This window comes from Canis aureus, chromosome 18, assembly GCF_053574225.1.
Source record: "Canis aureus isolate CA01 chromosome 18, VMU_Caureus_v.1.0, whole genome shotgun sequence".
NCBI classification, from domain to species: domain Eukaryota; kingdom Metazoa; phylum Chordata; class Mammalia; order Carnivora; family Canidae; genus Canis; species Canis aureus.
In genome coordinates this window covers 57,411,553-57,432,004 of record NC_135628.1, presented here as the reverse complement: position 1 = coordinate 57,432,004, position 20,452 = coordinate 57,411,553, and the positions used below count along the sequence as shown (strand labels likewise).

At 38.8% G+C, this 20,452-nt stretch overlaps 1 protein-coding gene and 1 pseudogene across 8 annotated transcripts in view; one reads left to right on the top strand and one right to left on the bottom strand.

Annotated features, from left to right (window-relative positions):
• EXOC4 (exocyst complex component 4) overlaps positions 1 to 20,452 on the bottom strand; it is a 747,424-nt gene that overhangs the window by 338,065 nt on the left and 388,907 nt on the right. The window contains exon 11 of one of the 8 annotated variants that reach the window (XM_077857389.1): positions 4,524 to 4,635. The exons of 6 other annotated variants lie outside the window; for them this stretch is intronic. In XM_077857389.1, coding sequence (XP_077713515.1) covers positions 4,539 to 4,635 — 97 coding nt within the window. In that variant the 3' untranslated portion in view covers positions 4,524 to 4,538. Of the gene's footprint in view, positions 1 to 4,523; positions 4,636 to 6,560; positions 6,735 to 20,452 lie in introns of those variants that run through there. One more of the 8 variants, XM_077857390.1, reaches the window with a different exon arrangement.
• LOC144289131 (ATP synthase F(0) complex subunit C2, mitochondrial pseudogene) lies at positions 8,562 to 8,973 on the top strand (annotated as a pseudogene).

The following is a 20,452-nucleotide window of genomic DNA, read 5'->3' as shown; positions in this document are numbered from 1 at the left end:
TCTCTTGGCATACAGTCTTTGTGTCCACGTATAATTAGAAAGCTGTCTTTTCTTTGCTTTTTTTTTCCCTCCCTACCGTGTGTGTGTGTGTGTGTGTGTGTGTGTGTGTGTGTGTGTGTGTGTAGCAGTGATTACTGGAGAAACTGTTGAATGATCTGATTTCATCCTAACGTCATTATTCTTGAAGTCACCAACCTCCTTGCTGCTCACACTGCATGTACACATTGATGACAACCCCGTGCTGTCCAATACAGTAGCCACAAGCCACAGGCAGTTGTTAGCACTTCCCAGGTGGCCAAACTGAGATGTGTTCTAAGTATAAAATACACATTGGGTTTCTAGTATTAAGTATAAAAATCAGAATGTAAAATATCTTACAATTTTTATATTAATTACAAGTTGGGAGTTGTGTAAAATTAATAAAAGGAAATCTCATTTAGAATGGAGGCCAGCAGGGGGTGCACTCATGCCCTAGCATTTATTACTCAGGGACCCAACAGGAAGAGAAGCACCTTGGGCAAAGAAATTTCTTAACTCTCTCAGCAGGAAGAAGACAGGCTTTCCTCTTCCCTAGGAACAACCTAGCCAATGAGAGACAATCACAACTCAGCCAACAAACAACTATACTTGGAACTCCCAGTTTACTTCAATAAGCTTTTTGTTTATAACAGCCTTACCGAAGCCCGTCTCCTACCCTATTTTCTCTACAAAAGAGTATACTTCTCCTTTTTTGTCTAGAATTGCCTATGGTTTGTCACAGCTTGCTTGTCCCTGACTGCAACTCTCTGCTATTCCCAAATACACCCGTTTTTTGCTGGTAAAATAACTGGCAGTTTTATTTTTTAAGATGAACAAAATGGTATTTTGGATGTAGTGGATGAAATAAAATATACTATTAAATTTATTTCAAACTTAATCTTTTTTTATGTGACTCCTATGTCTTTGGGGGAGTGTTGATCTGTACACTCATTAGTCAATAAAAAGCTATGTCCAATGTTGACCTAGGAGCTTGTACATGTGTATAAATATAAATACAAACATACCCATGTGTGTGTCTATCACCACTGCAGTAAGCATTTGTTTTGTTTTTGCTTTTAAAGATTTTATTTATTTATTCATGAGAGACACAGAGAGAGAGGCAGAGACACAGGCAGAGGGAGAAGCAGGGTCCACGCAGGGAGCCCCACGTGGGACTGGATCCCGGATCTCCAGGATCACGCCCTGGGCTAAACCACTGAGGCACCAGGGCTGCCCTGCAGTAGGCATTTGTAACTGATAAAACTACATTTGTAAATTCTTTTTTTTTTTTTAAGACTTTTTTTTTTTAGGGGAGAGAGAGAGAGAGAGAGGCAGAGACACAGGCAGAGGGAGAAGCAGGCTCCATGCAGGAGGCCCAATTCAGGACTCGATCCCGGGTCTCCAGGATCAGGCCCTGGGTTGAAGGCAGCGCTAAACCGCTGAGCCACCAGGGCTGCCCCATTTGTAAATTCTATCTATCTATCTATCTATCTATCTATCTATCTATCTATTTATTTATGATAGTCACAGAGAGAGAGAGAGAGGCAGAGACACAGGCAGAGGGAGAAGCAGGCTCCATGCACCGGGAGCCCAATGTGGGATTCGATCCCGGGTCTCCAGGATCACGCCCTGGGCCAAAGGCAGGCGCTAAACCGCTGCGCCACCCAGGGATCCCCCCATTTGTAAATTCTTAACAAAGCAGAAGGAAGGTACCATGCTGGAAATAGTTTAACTACATTTGTTCATCATAATAATTGAATTATATTAAGGCAAATGGAACTAATAAAAAGGTATACACATGTATAATTTTTCACACACACAAATCTGCATGCATACATACACATGGTGGTCATACAAATGATAATTCAAACTAGTTGGGAGGGAAGTCCATTCACACATTAGCAGAAAGGCCAGGTGAATACTACACGTTTATTTTTAAAAAAGCTTTCATCATTTCTAAAGTCCTATAAATGCAGCGGAGCTTCTAGCTAAGTGCTATCTAGTAGAAAATATAATACACAAATAAATCACATGTGTAATTGGCATAGCAAAGCCCTGGTGGAAACAAGTTCTTCAATGGTACCTAAAAATTTGATTGTTAGCTTTTGATCTGGTTTATCTTGTTTAATTGTGTTAATGTTCAAGTTCATTAAAAATTTTTAGGTAGTATGCTTTAACCTATCTCCAATTCAGATTATCCTGTCACAGACTGTGAATTATGCAATCCTATTATATTCTGCACTGATCTTTTTGAGGGTGTTTAAGAGCTATTCAAATAATGAAAGACTTCTAAAGTCTAGGGATACATTTTAATTACTCAGAAAAATTCAATTTGGAAAATTATGACTTTCTAGGTGTTTTTAACCCTTTCGTGGAATATCACATGCAGGTTTAGATGCTGTTTATTTTCATTGACATACATCTCCACATTTGTATTCTCAAATTGTCTTCTTATCTGGTCCTTTCTGTTTTTTTCCCTCCAACCAGGTAAGAATATGCTATAATTGCTCTTTTTAATAAATAGATGATAAGGTCAGCATCCCAATAAGAGTCTTTCCAAAATACTTGCCAACGGATGTTAAGATATGTGCCTCAGAGCTGCTGCCACTGTTAAAAATATTCTACTTCAGAAACTGCCTTTAAAAAATGAAACAGTGATATATCTTTGATTATTAAAGATTTTCTTGGACCATTTAACATCATTTAAACCTCAGTCTAATGAATGAAGAAGTAAACAAATTAGGTAATAATTTGATTTTACAAAAGTATATGTGTGTATATACATACACATAAAATACATTTAAGTATATATATAAATATAGAGTAATATATAAAGCAATTATACTTAATTTTTGGGTCCCTAAATTTGCTCTAAGGTAATTCCAAAGAAGATTTAAAAAAAAAAAACCACTGTTCGGAAGAGAAGGAAAAATAAAGTAAGATAAAAACAGAGGGAGGCAAACCACAAGACTCTTAACTATAGGAAGCAAACTGAGGGCTGCTGGAGGGAAGGGGTGGGGTGACAGGGTAACTGGGTGATGGGCATTAAAGAGGGCATTTGATGGAATGAGCACTGGGTATTATAGAAAACTAATGAATCACAAAATTCTACCCCTGAAACTAATACTACACTATGTGTTAACTAAATTGAATTTAAATTAAAAATAAAATAAAAACCCAAAACTCAAGCCCAAGGGGAGGGGGGACTATTTGGAGCACTGGTGGCATTTTTTATATCAAAAAAATTTAAAGCATTTTTACAGATAAATTCAACTAGATGATCAAATCTGTAATATTTACTGAAAGAAAAAAAATTAGTCCTTCTATGATAATTCTAATACATCAACTAAAAAATCAGTTGCAAAGACATGTTTACTTTTACTTTCTTCTACATTCCTAGCTTAGAATCATAGAACTATAGTCATAGTCAACTTCATTTTAAGTAAATGTAGAGAGAGCTATCCAAAGTCATCAAGCTAGAAAATGGTGGAGTCTCCCATCAGGTGTTAGGCTCCTACCATGCTAATCCCCCTTCCTTTTAAAATTAAAATAGGCCTGGTATTCTCATTCTCAAATTCACTGTGTTTATTTTGTATGGATGTTCTTTTCCAGACTACATTTAACCAAATTAAGCTACTTAGTCTCTTGAGGAAACTATAAAAACTCAATTGTCCCTTCCACCATCACGAATTCCACGTTGTGATGGCAGTAATACTCCCTTCTACTGATTATCCTGGACACTAATGGGTTCTTTCTGTTTACAACTAGTACTGTGGATTCTCTCTCTAAATCCAGTCTATTTGCTTTCAGAGGTGTCCTTCTGAAATTACAACTTCCTCTAACTACCCTCTTGTAATTAAACTTCAATTCATATGAAGCCTAGGATCTGAAATTGATCAAGTTAAATTCTCTGAAAACAGATCCTACTATGTTAGTACTTAACAGCAGAAAAGAATTCCGTTTCTTTCCCTTTATTAACTAACAAATAAATTATAACAGAAGACTGGTCCCTGCAATGTTCCTTGGACCCCGCTGGATAACTAAGTCTCCATATAAAAAACAATCACCAAGCCAACTGGACTTCAGGCAATAAAATATAAATTGAGTAATATAAGTGAATGGGTATTGTATTGTCCATTGTTATTTGTTACAACATTATCTGACATACACATCTTGACTAGGACCAATTAGTGAAACAATGGACTACAGCTCAAAATCGGGAATTCCAAGGTTGAGTATTTGACCATGTGTCTCCCCAGATATCCTCTTTATCAATGAATAAATGGAAACAATTTCCTGCACTTTTGGAATTTGTCAAAACTCATAGAGTGAATCAGAGAGACAAACGCAGGAAAAGAGTCCACAACCAATATCTTTATTTTGTTCACACACAAAGTCAAGATGACTTTGGTATAAAGAACTTGAATCAACATCATACAGAATTCATTTAGTACAGCTTCTCTAAATTGCATCTTTTTTTTAAAAAAAAAAAAAGAAGTCTCCCTAAGAGAAGAGTAAATTTAAAAAGTGGGTTGACACCTAACTTTGGAAAATACTGCATGCTGTATCAATCTTTCTGGCACTCTGCACTTCAGCACATTACAGTTCAGAAAAATCCTGCAGTAAAAAGAAAAACCCTATTAAATTTTACTTAACCAAGGGTTTTATTTCCCCCCTCCCACCAAATGCTATCTTTTTCCCTTACTGGCCATAACTGCAGTTACATTTCCTGGGGCCCTAGTGCCTTGTGCAACAGAGTTTGGCAAATGCTGGTTTATTGAAAAGTATATAGGATTGAAAGACAAATGAACATAGTGTCAGACTAAATTTAGGGAACCTTCTATATGACGTTAGCAACCTTTTTAGCTACACTGGGCCTCAGTTTTCCTAAAAATAGAGTCATAGTATGTATCTCACAACTAGTAATGCAAAATCAATTGCTCTAGTACATTTTCCACTGCAACGGCAAAGAAAAAACTTTCTTTATTAAGCCAAAATCAAGCATTTAGAGGATGTGCAACATTTTAGACTGTGCCAGAGCTCCTAGAGACCGTCCTATGAAGGAGCTCCCCTTAGTAGAGAAGACACACACTTGGATAAATCACTATAGGAAATAATTCAGCCTATTCATTGATTCAGCATAGAAACGGTCAGACAAATCAAATTCTACAGAGAAGACCTGAGGGATGATCATCACTTTGCCTGAGGGGCTAAGGTGAAGGGTGCCCCAAAGACACAGAAGAGTTTGAGTATGAAACTTTCCACAGGCTAAGTAAGTGTAAATATATCCCTATGTAAATATAGTTCACAATAGCCTCTTTAAGGTGTGTGTGGTGTAATTTCACCCTTGCATACATTTATAAAAGGTGAATGTTGATACTAATTAGCAGTAACAATACTTTTCAAAAGGAAGCTCAAGGGGAATGACTGGGTGGCTCAGTGGTTGAGCATCTGCCTTTGGCTCAGGTCATGATCCCAGGATCCTGGGACTGAGTCCCCATTCGGCCTCCCCACAGGGAGTCTGCTTCTCCCTCTGCCTGTGTCTCTGCCTCTCTGTTTCTTTCATAAGTAAATAAATAAAATCTTAAAAAAAAAAAAAAGCAACTTCAAGGTTTGTTGCAAGTTAGAAATTCTATAAGCGTGGCATCAAACGGGTAAAGCAATTGCCTGCTCTTAATGACCAATTTATTATCGAGACCCTATTTTTATTTTCCATTTTATAGACACACGACACCCACAAATAAATTAACCACCAGCCTCCAAACTTTAATGTCCTATGTGAAATCTAAATATATGGCCTCAAAAAACAGCAAGAGAGAAAAATAATAGTCAATGTACTTGAAGGAAATAAGAAAGCCAGACATGAGATCCTGGTACAGAGTAACATGCCTGCTAAACGTTAATAGCTATTTTCAGAAGCTTAAGAGATATATAATGTATAGTGCTAAAAAATACAGTTGTACAATATACTCATGCATCTTCCTTAAGATTAACAGTCTCAACTCAAAAAATGAAATCACTACTTAAAACTATACGCAATGAATTAAAAAAAAAAAAAAAAAGCCTAAGGCTTCTTTACATGGAAAGGCACTGATCCACAGAGTACAGGGAAAAAATAAAATCAAAGTTTTCTTTGTTCTTAAAACTGAACACATATGTGGTTATTAAGCACAGCACATTTTTAAAACAACAGGTTTCTATTTCTACAGTACACTGGGATAAATTAGGGGAAAAAATGTGGGCTCCTGAGTTACACAGCTGCAGGTTTTCGACCATACTGTAGCACTAACTAGATGTGTGACCTCATGTAAGATTTTATAACCTCCAATGTTTTATGGAAAAAGAAAATGAGAATGAATAATAATATTTACCCCACAGAACTATAAAAGTCAAATAAAACAATCTATGTTAAAGTGCCTTCTTCTTCTTTGAGCATTAAAATAAGCCATCATCTCCCTTTTTCACTTCTGGTTTGCTTTAAAAAAAAAAAAAAAAAGATTTCATTTATTTATTTATTTGAGACAGCAAGCAAAAGAGCACCTTGCTCTAGCTTGAGGCAGGGAAGGAGCAGAAGGCCTGGGACAGACAGACCCTCCAATGAGCACAGAGCTGGATGCTGGAGGCAGTCTTGGGATCTGAGATCATGACCTCAGCTGAAAACGAGAGTCAGACTTTTAACTGCCTGTGCCACCGGTGCCCCTTGCCAGTTTGCTTCTCTGAAAGAGAACAAAGATAATGAAAAACAGAAGCAAAGACTATGACAAAAGATAAGTAAGAAGACTAACTACTCTAGGTAAAGACCATCTCTTTATCTATCATTCAGCCCTAAGGGAACATCAGAACTGCCCTGGGGGCTTTCAAACTCTAGCTTGCCAGGTCCCAGGCTTTAACCTATAGCGTGTGAATGACCAGGTATGGGACCCAGAAATATGGTCTGTTCTTAAGATTCCCTAGGTTCTGATTCTGATGCAGCCAATTCCAGACTAGTGCTTAGAATAAATTTCCTCAAGCAGTAAACACACAAAGTTGGTGCTTAATAAATCTTTATTAAATGAATACATTGTGTGTGACTGACCGAGCCATTTGTGGCATCCTTTATTATTTTTTTTAAAGATTTTATTTATTTATTTATGAGAGAGAGAGAGAGAGAGAGAGAGAGAGAGAGAGAGAGAGAGAAAGTGGCAGAGACACAGGCAGAGGGAGAAGCAGGCTCCATGCAGGCAGCCCAACGCGGGATCCTGGGTCTCCAGGATCACATCCTGGGCCAAAGGCGGCGCTAAACCGCTGAGCTACCCGGGTTGCCCAAATACTATTGGGCCAGAGAGAGGCAAGGTTGGGTGTGAAAAAGACACAATTCTATTCCTTCTGGTTGCAAGAGAGAAGTGAAAATAATATTCAAACTCTTGAAATAAGCCATGCGTTTCTCACCTTCTGAGCATTTATGGTGGTTCTCAAAATAGAACGCAAATCAGGATCATCTGTAAGGATCTGCAAAAATGCAAACTGCTGGGCCTGACCTTTAGTGTTTCTGATCCCATAGGTCTGGGCAGGACAGAGTTTGCATTTCTAACAACCTCCTAGGGGATGAGATGATGGTGGTGCAGAGGTCACCCTGTGAAAACCCTTTACCTTTGCTTTATGGCCTTGAACAACCCTACACAATCTGGTCACACCCACTGAAACTTTCCTCAAAAATCATCTTTTCGCTAAAGCCTTCTCTGAGACCCTCTCTGTGCTTTCCTATCCTACTTCTCCCTTCTTCTAACACAACCCCCGTTCTATTTATTTATTTATTTAGTTAGTTAGTTAGTTATTTTTAAGATTTCATTTATTTATTCATGAGAGACAGAGAGAGAGATGCAGAGACACAGGTAGAGGGAGAAGCAGGCTCCAGCAGGGAGCCCGATGTGGGACTTGACCCCAGGACTCCAGGACCCCGCCCTGGGCCAAAGGCAGGCACTAAACCACTGAGCCACCCAGGGATCCCCAACCTACCCCTTTTAGTAACCCTTCGTTTTTAGGGGCTACCGACACTGAGTTGAGCATGGCTGTCTCTCTTTTTATCCTCAGTGTGTGGACACAGACAGCATGACACACATTTTTACTGATTTAAATGCATCTGACTGTCATGACAGCAAGCTCTGGCCTCTGATGCCTGGCTTTGAAGCACGACTCAATGACTTCCTCACCATGTAATGAGGGGCATGCTACTTAAAGTCTCTGAACCTCAATTTCCCCCTCCAAAACAACAAAGATATCAACAGGGCACATCACATGGGGTTGTTTGTGCAAAGTAAAACTTGTGCTTTGAAGGTGGTTAGCATGGGGTCCGACACGTGGCAAATGCTTAACACAAGATTAATTCGGTGGCAATGTTATTAAGAAATACTGATTTCTAAGAGAGGGATAAGTTGCTGCCGGAAAACTCTTGAAAAAAAACAGATCTTTACAGCTTCCTTTTGCTCTTTCCGCATATCCCCCCAGGCCCTCTGTCTTCTCTGAACAGGGAGCAGCTCTCCCGCCAGGGCCCCTTGTCCCCTGAAATGTAGGCCTGTGCAAAGTTAGTCTCCACCCCCTTCTTGGTCAGGAGCACCTCTCAGCTGCTGAGCCCATCACTGTCTGCAGTAGTGCTAAAACCACCCGAGATGACAGATCAGAGCCTCAGCATCTTGGCAGCGCTTGATCTCACTGATTCCTACACACAATGTCCATCCCAGTGCCATTTCAAGGGACAGTGACACAGCAGCCAAGTTCACTGGGGCTGGGGTTGCCACGGTAAGGGTGGCTGGCTCTGGGGCTGGAATTGGGACTGTGTTTGGGAGCCTCATCATTGGTTAGGCTGGCAAAGCCTCTCAGAAGCAACTGTTCTCCTACTCCATTCTGGGCCTTGCCCACCTGGAGGCCAAGGGCCTCTTTTGTCTGATGGTGGCCTTTCTCTTCCTCTTCGCCTTGTGACAGAGCCATGTCCACTTTCCATAGGTCTTCCTCTCATGTCTCATCTGCCCTATAATCTCCCCAGGCAGCCCGGGGAAAGTGGTTGGCTCAGGGTTTGACAGAGGAAGACAAATAAATACTATGTTAGTAAGAAAACAAAAAAAGAGGATCTTTAATAAAGTTTTGCTGTGAGGGCAGCCCTGGTGGCGCAGCGGTTTAGCGCCTGCAGCCCGGGGTATGATCCTGGGGACCTGGGATCGAGTCCCACGTCGGGCTTCCTGCATGGAGCCTGCTTCTCCCTCTGCCCATGTCTCTGCCTCTCTCTCGCTCTCTCTGAGTGAATAAATAAATAAATCTTTAAAAAAAATTAAAAAAAATAAAGTTTTGCTGTGAAATGAATTTTAAAAAGTGATTTTTCTCTTCTTTAAGAAAACTGGAAGTAAAAGTCTTTATTACTTCATAGCTCTCAAGACTGGACTGGTGTGTGAGGACTGGGCCACAGGACTGCTCAGTCTCCCTTACCGTAGTGTGCTAGAGTCACGAGATGGGAACGGAGCTAGGTGAACAGTCAGGGAGCTCAACATGGTCAGGGAAGGATTTTCAGTATGGTCACAAACACTCACCTCATTATTAGAATTCTCTACCAAGATATAGCTGGAGGTGTGGGCTGTTTTACTTAGAGACCAAAAGGGAGTTTCAAAACTGGATTTCTTAACCATTTGACCTACAGCAATACATGTGGGGATGAGAAAGACTGGAATGCATATGGAAGAAACTATGAAGATGGATGGCAATAAAGAGCAATGTAACAAGAACAGTAATAAAAAGTATTATGACAAAAATATGTAAGCAAAGAGGGTTTTCCCACAATTTCAGACTGTACACAGAATATTGCAAATGCCCAACTGGTAAAGGAGATATCATTATTCAATTCCAGAAGAACTGGCATTCCTTGGTTTCCAAGTACTCAGAGTATAATATAAATGTCAAAACTTTCACCCAGGAAACAATGAACCATCTTCTGACGAAGAAAAATGGGCCTGGACCATGGGGCTATGTCTTCTGAAATGTTTAAAATGACAGACAAGTTAAATTACGTTTGAAGGTTTTATTTTTCTAAGGCAGACACACGACATTCTTACTAATACTGAAAGATAATTTACTTGTTTAAAAAATATATATATTTAGGCCATATTCTTCTAGTTCCAGAGCTTCCCATACTGCTTATAGCACAGAATACTAATGACTAATAAAATTGGGCACCATTTCTTATCTGTCCCAAAGGAACAATAATCATCACTATACTGTCATTTCAAATGTAAAGTAAAATCACTAATCCACTGGGACTCAAAGTAGAAAGCTGCAAGGTATTGTTTTATTGCTGCCACTTTTTTCAAGACCTATTTTCATTTTGTGGAAGACTTCATTCTAGTTAATTAAAGGTTATGTTGATCAAAGGAAAAATGCATGTAGATATATACACACCATATATAATGCCTGTTCTATATATTTGTGTGCCTATGCAAAGAGTTCTATTTTCAGCTGGCTTCCCAAAAAGGCCAGCTCTTTCAGAGTTAATCATGCTAATAAAATTTACTACCTTCTTGGCTTTGGTGAAGATCCCTATAAAATTACACAATGACCTCAGGACATTTCTATTTGCATTATAGGGTGTCTCCATCATGATTCTGACTCTGAGTTCAATGGTATGTAAAGTGATGCTAAATAATACTACTATAGACCAACTATTTTAAGAGTGCTTCAAGGCAAATATATCCTCTAAGCCTACTTTAAAAATAAATTTTACATATGTCTGTACACACACACAGTTTCCTAGATCCATACACTAGTATGTTAAGATTTAACATAAATACTTATGTTAAATAAATATCCTTATCCAATAGGTTTTTTTTTTCCTCTTTAAGGCACATTTCCTGGCAACTGATTAATAACCAGGTAAGCTAAAATAATGAACAAGTCCTTGAATTTATTTTAAGGCCAGACTGAAGAATTCAACTAGCCTGCAGAAAAGTAACTGGGTCATGAAGTATGGAGGACAAAGGAGCTAAGAGACACTAGAGAGGGGCAAATTCCATCATCCAAATTCAGACTCAAAATATATGCAACACGGATGTCTGGGTGGCTCAGTGGTTGAGCATCTGCCTTTGGCTCATGGCATGATCCTGGGTCAGGCAATCAAGTCCCGCATGGGGTTCCTTGTGGGGAGCCTGTTTCTCCCTCTGCCTATGTCTCTGCCTCTCTTTCTCTCTCTCTGTGTCTCTCATAAATAAAGAAATAAAATCTTAAAAAATATATATATATATATATTTATACACACACACATATATGAAGAAATAAAATATTTAAAAAATATATATGTATATATATATATATATATATATATATATACACATACACACACACACACACACACACACACACACATATATATGAAACAATAAGGATGCTGGAGAAAGCCAAACATTAAACTTAGTACCAAATACTAAACTTAGTACCAATTCTTTGCCTACAGATTTATCAAAACTGTGCTAGCCCTGTCAAGTCTCAGTTTGTGCTAGCTGGTTAGACGGAAATCCTACTCTGCTGGCTGTACATAGCTGGGCATAAAGAGGAGACACAGTGACCTCCACTATCACTGAGTACAGCTACTCCACATATGGTCCCTGTGGATGAGGTCAGACTAGAGACCTTGTTCTACAGCATGATTCCATCCTACCCACTGGAGCTAAGTGGATCAAGGGTAGGTGTCTTACCCAATGACAGCCAATTCAAAGGCAGGCTAGAAGCCAAGATTATATTCTTACTCAGAAAAAGCTAAAAATTAAAATGAGGTGAAGAAAAAAGCAAATGAAACATTATGATGTATAAATCCAATTTTTAAAAGGACTCAAATTGTGAGAACAAAAAACTGTAAGGAGGGCAAAGCAGGCATGGAGGTTAGCTGAATCATTTACTAGAAGATGAATATTTGTGGGCCAGTTATCACTCACCACATTCTGTTTCCTCCTAACTCAGCTTTATATTGTGTACTACCAATTCTGCGATTCTCTTGCATTTTTTAAATAACTCCCAGCTACATCACACACATGCTGTAACGCTCGCAATAATCTAAATGAGTCTCTATTAGCAAAGGAAAGATCCAACTAAAAGACTGAGCAAAAGTTTTGCCAAGGGATTTGAAAATCAAGTTAAATCTCCAAGGAAGCTGTTATCTGTGTAACTCATTCTTCTCCATTTGACCAAACTGCCATTCGAAAGAATAAAAATGGCCGTAATGGCCTCACGACCACCATTCTTAACAATTTAATGATTGAAAATGACTTCACTTCCCATCTGTCTTTCTCTAGTCTTGCCCCACCCCATATGCATTCCATCTCATTCCCTTTCATACTTACTTATAAAGACTTCATTTATAGTTGACAAATCACAGTGATTGCCAGGTGTTTGAGAAATGAAAAACAGTCATCTTCATCAAAAGATGACAGATATGCATTAGAACAGAAGATTTTTAAGAATATAAGGATTTTTCAGTGGCATCACTGATGACATAGAAGTTCAAATTCCACTTTGTTCATTATCAAACAACATATGCCATTCATAAACAATCCCTAGACTTCAAACATAAGGGTCTATATCTCCTATTTTACTTCCTCCTCTCCATCCACTTCATCAATTCCCCCCTTGCCAAGGTTCAAAAATCTCCCAATCTGGTAGAACTGATTTCACGCCAGATCTGCTTTGATCTTTCTCCTATGTGTTTGACTATTCACTTAACCCCAAAAGGGGTAAATAGGATTCAATTAATCTCTATCCTCCAAATCTTTTCAGATTAAGTATGTATTTCCTTCAAGGAGAAGTCATACAGCTTCCTATTCATCCTATTCATTGAATCTTCCTATTCCTGTTCAAAATTATATTATGAAATACTCAAATGTTTAAGTACAAAGAATAACGAGCATTCATGCAGCAACTATCCAGTTAAAAAAATAAAACATTAGAGTTAAAGCCTTGAGTGCAGTCCTCTCCAATCACATTCTTTTTCTACTAGAGTGACTTTTAATGTTTATCATTCTGAACTAGGTCTTTATCTTTTATACATGTAAGGACTACTACAGGATACATAAAGACATATGTACAGTTTCTCTTATTTTTAAACTTTGTATGAATGCCATCATACTATATTTTTTTTCAAACATACTGTTTGGGAGATTGATTCATGTTGAGGTACATAGTTCCTATTCAATTATTTTTTACTGTTGGATAGTCTGGGTAGCTTTTCATTGTTGTAATGTATCACACTGTATTTATCAATCCTTCTGTTGATTAACAGAACATTTCCAGCTTCTAACTGTACTTAACAGTGCAAGTTGTACTTCATTGCTAATTCATCTATCTCTTTTCCTCTCTGCTTGCTTTTTGTATTAGCTTTGACTTTGGTCTTCTTTTTTTTTTAATTTTATTTATTTATTCATTCATTCATGAGAGAGAGAGAGAGAGAGAGAGAGAGGCAGAGGGAGAAGTAGGCTTCATGCAGGGAGCCCGACATGGGACTCGATCCAGGGTCTCCAGGATCATGCCCTGGGCCGAAGGTGGCGCTAAATCGCTGAGCCACCTGGGATGCCCTGACTTCAGTCTTCTATAGTTGTATTTTGCTGCATTACAATATGGGTCTCTTATCTTCCCTGCTTGGAATTCGTTATGCTTGTGGGATGCAAGGATTCATGACATTTATCAATTTTGGAAATTTCTCAATTTCTATGTCCTTAGATATTGTCTCTTCCCCCATTCTTTCCATTATCTTCTTTTGAAATTTCATTTATGTGTATGTGGTAACCTTTTGTGTTATCTCCAAAACTTATTGATAACTGCCATTCTGTGGGTTAAGAATTCTTTCTTTCTTATTTCAGAAAGAGAGAGCATGCATGAGCAGGAGGGGCAAAGAGAGGGAGATAGACTCTCAAGTAGACTCCTTGCTGAGCACAGAGCTAGGCCTGAGGCTCAATCTCATGACCCTGGGACCACGAACTCAGCCAAAACTAAGAGTTGGACATTTAACTGACTGTGCCAGGCTGGCATTCCTATGGGTCAAGAATTCTAATAGGGCAGAGTAGGGATGGACTGTTCCATAATGTCTGGGACCTCAGATGGGAACACAAAACAAGTAGGAGTGACCTGAAGATCTGGGACTGGACCCTCAGTCTGGTTCGGTATTTCTGAAAACATTGTAGCCTCGTAGTAATTGGATTTCTTTAATGTCACCTCAGGGTTCCCAGAACAATCAGCCCAGCAAAAAAGGTAGAAGCCGTATAGCCTTTTACGACTTAGCCTCAGAAATTACATAATGTTATTTATACCATATACTTGGATCAGTCACAAAACTGCCCGGTTTCAACCGCGTGGACTCTATCTCAAGATAGGAAGAACATCAGAGAACTGGTGGTCCTTTGTCAAAGTGGCCCTGCAACCTACATATTTTAACTTCTCTTTCACACTTTCTATATTTTTTGTCTTTATGCAGTGTATTTTAATTATTTCTTCATATTTGTTTAGTAGTTTTCTAATTCTCCTGTGTCTAATCTGAAGTTTAAACCATGACCTAATTTTTAATGCAAAGATTAAAATTTTCACCCCTAGAAGTCTTTTTTTTTAATCAAGACTGCCTCAACATATTTTTGATAGCATCTCATTCTTTTACGTTTTTGATGCAAATTTCATTTTTTAAATGTTTGAAACATGCCCATTTCATAATCTGTAACTAGCAACCCCATTTCTCAAATTATTGGGAATGAACTCAACTGCGTTTTGTTTCTGCTTGACTCCAGCTCATGGTTACATATCCCCCTGTGCATTCTGTAATTTCAGGTTGTGAACTCATGTGTTAGGCAATTTTATCCATAGGAAGAACCAAGGCCTAAATTTATGGCATATTCTTCTAGAGAAGAATTGTTTGCTTTGCCAGGACAAATTTCCTTGTCATCTATCCTTGCTGATAAGTGCATTTGATTTCTATTCTACTCTTTTACTACAGTTAACAACCCTTCAAAAAGTCTATACTTCACAGGGTGGTTTTAATTCTAAAATCCCCCTCTTGTACAGGCCCAAGGTCCTGTCTCCAGTAGTGATGCAGCTGTTAAAACCCAAACCTCTTGGTTACTGAAACTGACAAATGCCCCTGAGCAGCTGCGGTATCAGTATCCACTTACTGCTCTGGTTTTTCGTTTTCTCTTTATTTTCATCCCCAGGAGACCTCTTACTAACAAGGTCAGCAATACATTTAAAAGGAAGTTTATTACATTACATCCAGCATTTCTAACTACTTTGTACTGGGAAAATTTCCAGGTTTTTTAGCTCTCAAACTTGCCAGAAATCCAAGGCCCTTCCTTTTATTTTTATGTGGCCATTTCTAATATTTCTTCTTCCCCATTTCCTTTAACCCAAGCCCCACAAATGTCTTATATCATGCAAAGTCATTTCTACTTCATCAAATGCAATCCTTAAAAAGTTGATGTGGTAATGTGGTATTTTTCCAATTACCAATTCTTAAAAGTTGAAATCAACTATTAATGTGGTAATTTTGTACTAAAATTCTTCGTTTTTCTAAGTATATCAAGTTTGTAATAGTACAGTGAAACCATTACTTCTTCATCTTTTGAAAAGTTATGAGTGCAGTAAAACCCAAAGAATAAAGTTTTCTGTCATTTTAAGCACATTTTCAATTAATTAATTCTAATTTAGCAAATTATCATGAAGGATTAATGCTTTATCTTTCCTTTGTAAAACACTACATCGTAGTTTACTTGCAGTCTTGCAAAGTCAGAAGGATGATAGGACATCTAGAGGCATCTTTTCTGAACTATGACCAGTCTCACACAGGTTCATCATATGTGTGCTAAGTAGCATCTGTTAAAGATTGTTAAAGCAGAGGTGTTGCAACTAATTGGATTAACCACACTTGTTATATTGGCAGAATTATACATCTTTAAAATAACAAATGTGCTTTTGTGACTTTCTAAGCTGATCTAGGACAGCTTACTAAACACATATAAAGAAACCTGGGAGCACACTGTGATCATCAGCTTAACACGCCATGTTTTATTTAAAAAAAGGTGGGGGGCGGCCTGGGTGGCTTGGCGGTTTGGCACCGCCTTCGGCCCAGGGTGTGATCCTGGAGACCTGGGATCGAGTCCCACGTAGGGCTCCCTGCGTGGAGCCTGCTTCTCCCTCTGCCTGCGTCTCTGCCTCTCTCTCTGTCTCTGTGTCTCTCATAAATAAAGAAAATCTTAAAAAAAAAAAAAGTGGGTTGAATTTCTGTTTTTCAGGTGTTTTATATCTTTATAATTTGGTTGTATAGATTTATAGGTAAAATATTCACCAGCTTTTCATATTTTGGTACTAATATATATTACCTGATTTTCTTTTCTCATATGAGTGATGTGTCATAAAAGGGACAGCTATTTTAACAAAAGTCACAAAATTGCTTTTCTTGATTCAAGAATGCCTAAGATTCTCATGAGTGCCCCCAAAACTCGGTAAGAGAGACAGTGTGCTGTGCAGAGACCATAAAGCTGTACTAGAGGCAGGGCTTTCAAATGAGGATACTACTGGAAATTATTCTTACCTTAAACAATATTTAATGATCAGTGAAAGAATAATTATCACCATGTGGGTATGTTTGATTCAAAAGCTACAGATATTAGTTCTAATGGCTCAGATGAGCAAATTATAAGCTATTCAGTCTTGTATTGCCGGCCATTTGACAGTTTAATATATATGTTAGATACTGAGCCCTCAGAGATGAGCCAACTATGGGACCCAGGAAATTTAACAAAAATCCTCTACCCCTGGACAAGCAGAGCAGAACTAACTCCATTTTGTGCTACACCCGCCACCTCCTGTATGACCCCCACAGGACCTGCTTATTGCTTAAGGCGCTGCCCCACCCTAGTCAAGCAGCTGAGCACACCTTTCCCGGAAATTGGCTCATAACAATGTAACCCCGCCTTGTGCCCGCCAGAACTGCGCGCCAATTCCGACCAGAGTGATAGGCCAGTTCAAATGGTCACTATGGGGTAAATTGTGATTCAACTGGCCACCTGCGTGTGGCCCGACATGACTGTGCAACTTTCTATATGTGTTGCAATCCCATTGGCCACTGGCCCCTATAAAGCTGCTACGCCTCTTAGCCTCGGGGTCCAAGTCCCTGCTCCGCTGTGTCGGGTGCACTTGGACCCAAGCTCGAGCTTGTAAATAAACCCTCGGGTGTTTGCATCGGTGTCGGCTCCTCGGTGGTTTCTCGGATTCGCGATCTTGGGCACAACACCAACAGTGCATATTGAAATCGGCACATTGTGAGTTAAATTAACAAGTCAGATGTAGAATAAGCTGCAAACTGGATACTGATCAATTATGCCCCAAGCAGAGCAATCAAGGAGTGCTATCTTTGAAAGTAAGCCTGTTGACCTGAAAGAATGAGAAACAACACTCACAGTGATTTTACTCCTTCTAATCTGTCTGCTAACACTAACAAAATGTGTCAGCTGGAATGAGCCATGTAATATCAACACACAGGGAAGGAGAAGCATGGCCCCACAAAGAAAGACCGGAGTAAAAGGAGAAGAGAGATGATATTCAAGAGTCACAGTGCTCGGAAAATCAAGGTGGAAGGGCAGTCTTTTAATCAGGTCCTCACACGAGGCCCCCCCTTTCCTAGAATGACAAAGTCTTTGAAAGATCAGGACACCAACTTGTTTAAGGAAAAGCATTTCATGGTGTCTGGCAGAGAAGGGAAATCCATACGTCCCTCTGCCACGTGTGGACCAATTCACGTTGGTCCTTCCAAAACACAGATTTGGTGCTGGAGAACAGAATATGCTCTGGGACCCAGCAGGTGTAGCTTTGAGTCATTCTGACCCAGAGCCTCAGCCCCTATGAGGTGGTAAAAGGGTCTGATGGTAAACACTACTTAGCATCTGGTACGGAACTAGCAGGCAATGAAATCATAATGCGTGCACAAGAAAGGTGGCCTATGAAATTGCTCAGGGTATGCTTCTCTTCCATAAAGTGGGGTGTTTTTTCAGTAAATGTTATGGTATGAACCTGCTATACGAATTCTCAGGAATGGGGCAAAATGGTTGGTTGGTGGTTTGTTACCATTTGGGCTTTACCTCTGTCTCAAGTTTCTCACCTTAAAAGGAGAGTAATAACCACAACTATCGCATAGGTTACAAGTTTTGAGTGTAAGGATTAAATAAACTAACGTATGTAAAGTGTTATAAAACTGTGCTAAATTCATAATGTTCCATAACTGTTCTAGTAGCATGGCTGTTATCATGCTTAACAGGCTCACTTGTCTTCCTGACTTCTGTATCATTTGTCCAATTTGCAGATATTTATGTTTTTCATGAGCTTTCATTTCAGCCATTTTGATATAACATTCTTCCTCCAGAGTAAATGAAAAGTATTTGTTCTATATTTTTAAATTTTTATTTCTTTAAGATTTATTTATTCACTTATTAGAGAAAGAGAGAGAGAGAGAAGAGGGACAGAGGGAGAAAAAATCTTAAGCAGACTCTGCACTGAGCATAGAACCTGAAGAAGGGCTCCATCTCAGGTCCCTGAGATCATAACCTGATCCAAAACCAAGAGTCGGACACTTAACCGACTGCACCACCCGGGAGCCCCACCGTGTGAATATTTTCAAATGAACATCAAATAAAGGGAAAGTGTTAAGAGCTGATCTGCCAAAAGGAAAAACAGCCCAATGAAAATGTGTAATGAATTTGTGCTAAAGTGGTAAGAGATATTAAGTCAAAATTTCATAGCAAAATTTCATTAATCAAATTTTTAATTACATAGATTATATAGATTCTCTTCACTAAACACAATGGATGTATTTTTTAATGGATGTATTTTGAATGAAGTTATACACCTGTATGATTCTTCACAAGTACTAAATATCTTTCTTTTATTTTTAACAATTTATCTTGAAGAAGTTGTACACTTACAGAAGAGTTGCAAGGAGAGTTCTGTATACCTTTCAACCCACTCTCCCTTATTTAACCATGGTGTCATTGGTAAAACTAAGTTAACATTGGTACAATACTCCACTACAGACTATATTCTGATTTCCCAAGTTTTTCCACTAATGTCCTTTCTCTGTTTCAGTATCTAATCCTTGATGCCACAATGAATTTAGATGTCATGTCTTAGTCTCCTTCAGTCTATGTCAGTCTTCTGACAATTCCTCAGTCTTTGTCTTTCATAACTTCAAAACTTCTCAAGAGTACTCACCAGTTATTTTGTTCCTTTGATGTTTTCTCAGGGCTTAGACTGTGGTTATGGATTTTTGGGGAGGAATACCACAGATGTGAAGTGCCTTTCTCATCTTATCACATCAGGGGATATATAACATCAATAGGTCTTATTACTGGTGATGTAAACTTTGATCACATGCAAGGTGGTGTCTATCAGGTTTCTCCACTGTAAAGTTACTCTTTTTGCCTTTCCAGAAGTTTGTCATAATGTCCAGCCCACACTCTAGGGCGGGGGAATCAGGTTTTGGAGGGAGAGGCATCAAGGCAGCAGTGGATTTATGTTAAAATCTCCAGGATAATTAATAAACACTTTGGGAGAGATACTTTGAAGTTTATACTAATATCCTGGTTCTGTAATTGAGATGTTTTCAAAAGCCATTTTTTACTTATACCATTTCCTTTGACCTACCTAAAAATCCTTTACTTAGTGAATAAATAAACTGAAAATGACGGACACAGCTCACTATAATTAAAGTCTAAAGCAGACTCCCAACTTCATGCTATAATCATAAATCCACATGGCAGTGCTAATTTTGATGCTCAAACCAGCACTGAACGATTTTACTGTCCAAACAGCAATGGGGCATAAATAGGCATGCATACTCATTAGGATTAACTCACCCTACTAAAGACAAAATTCGAGTAACAGAAAATAAGGAAGAGGGGTAAGCCAGGAGACAATCAAGTGTATGATGCTTGAGCTCCGTATGCACATCATTGCCACTCCCCCTCTAAACCAAGGGTATTATTTAATGATCTCAGAATGTCTATTTGGCTCTTTTCCCATAAAATAAACTGGACTCTGGACTACCTAATCATTTCTTTATTGATGTCTGAAACCCAATGGGAACTATAGTTTAGGCATAAGTCTAAAATACAGTTTAGGGGAATCCCTGGGTGGCTCAGTGGTTTAGCACCTGCCTTCGGCCCAGGGCGTAATCCTGGGGTCCCGGAATCGAGTCCCACATTGGGCTCCTTGCATGGAGCCTGTTTCTCCCTCTGCCTGTGTCTTTGCCTCTCTCTCTCTGTCTTTCATGAATAAATAAATAAAATCTTTAAAATATAAAATAATAAAATAAAATAAAATAAAATAAAATAAAATAAAATAAAATAGTTTGAGGGGTGCCTGGGTGGTTCAATTAACCATCTGCCTTCAGCTCAGGTCA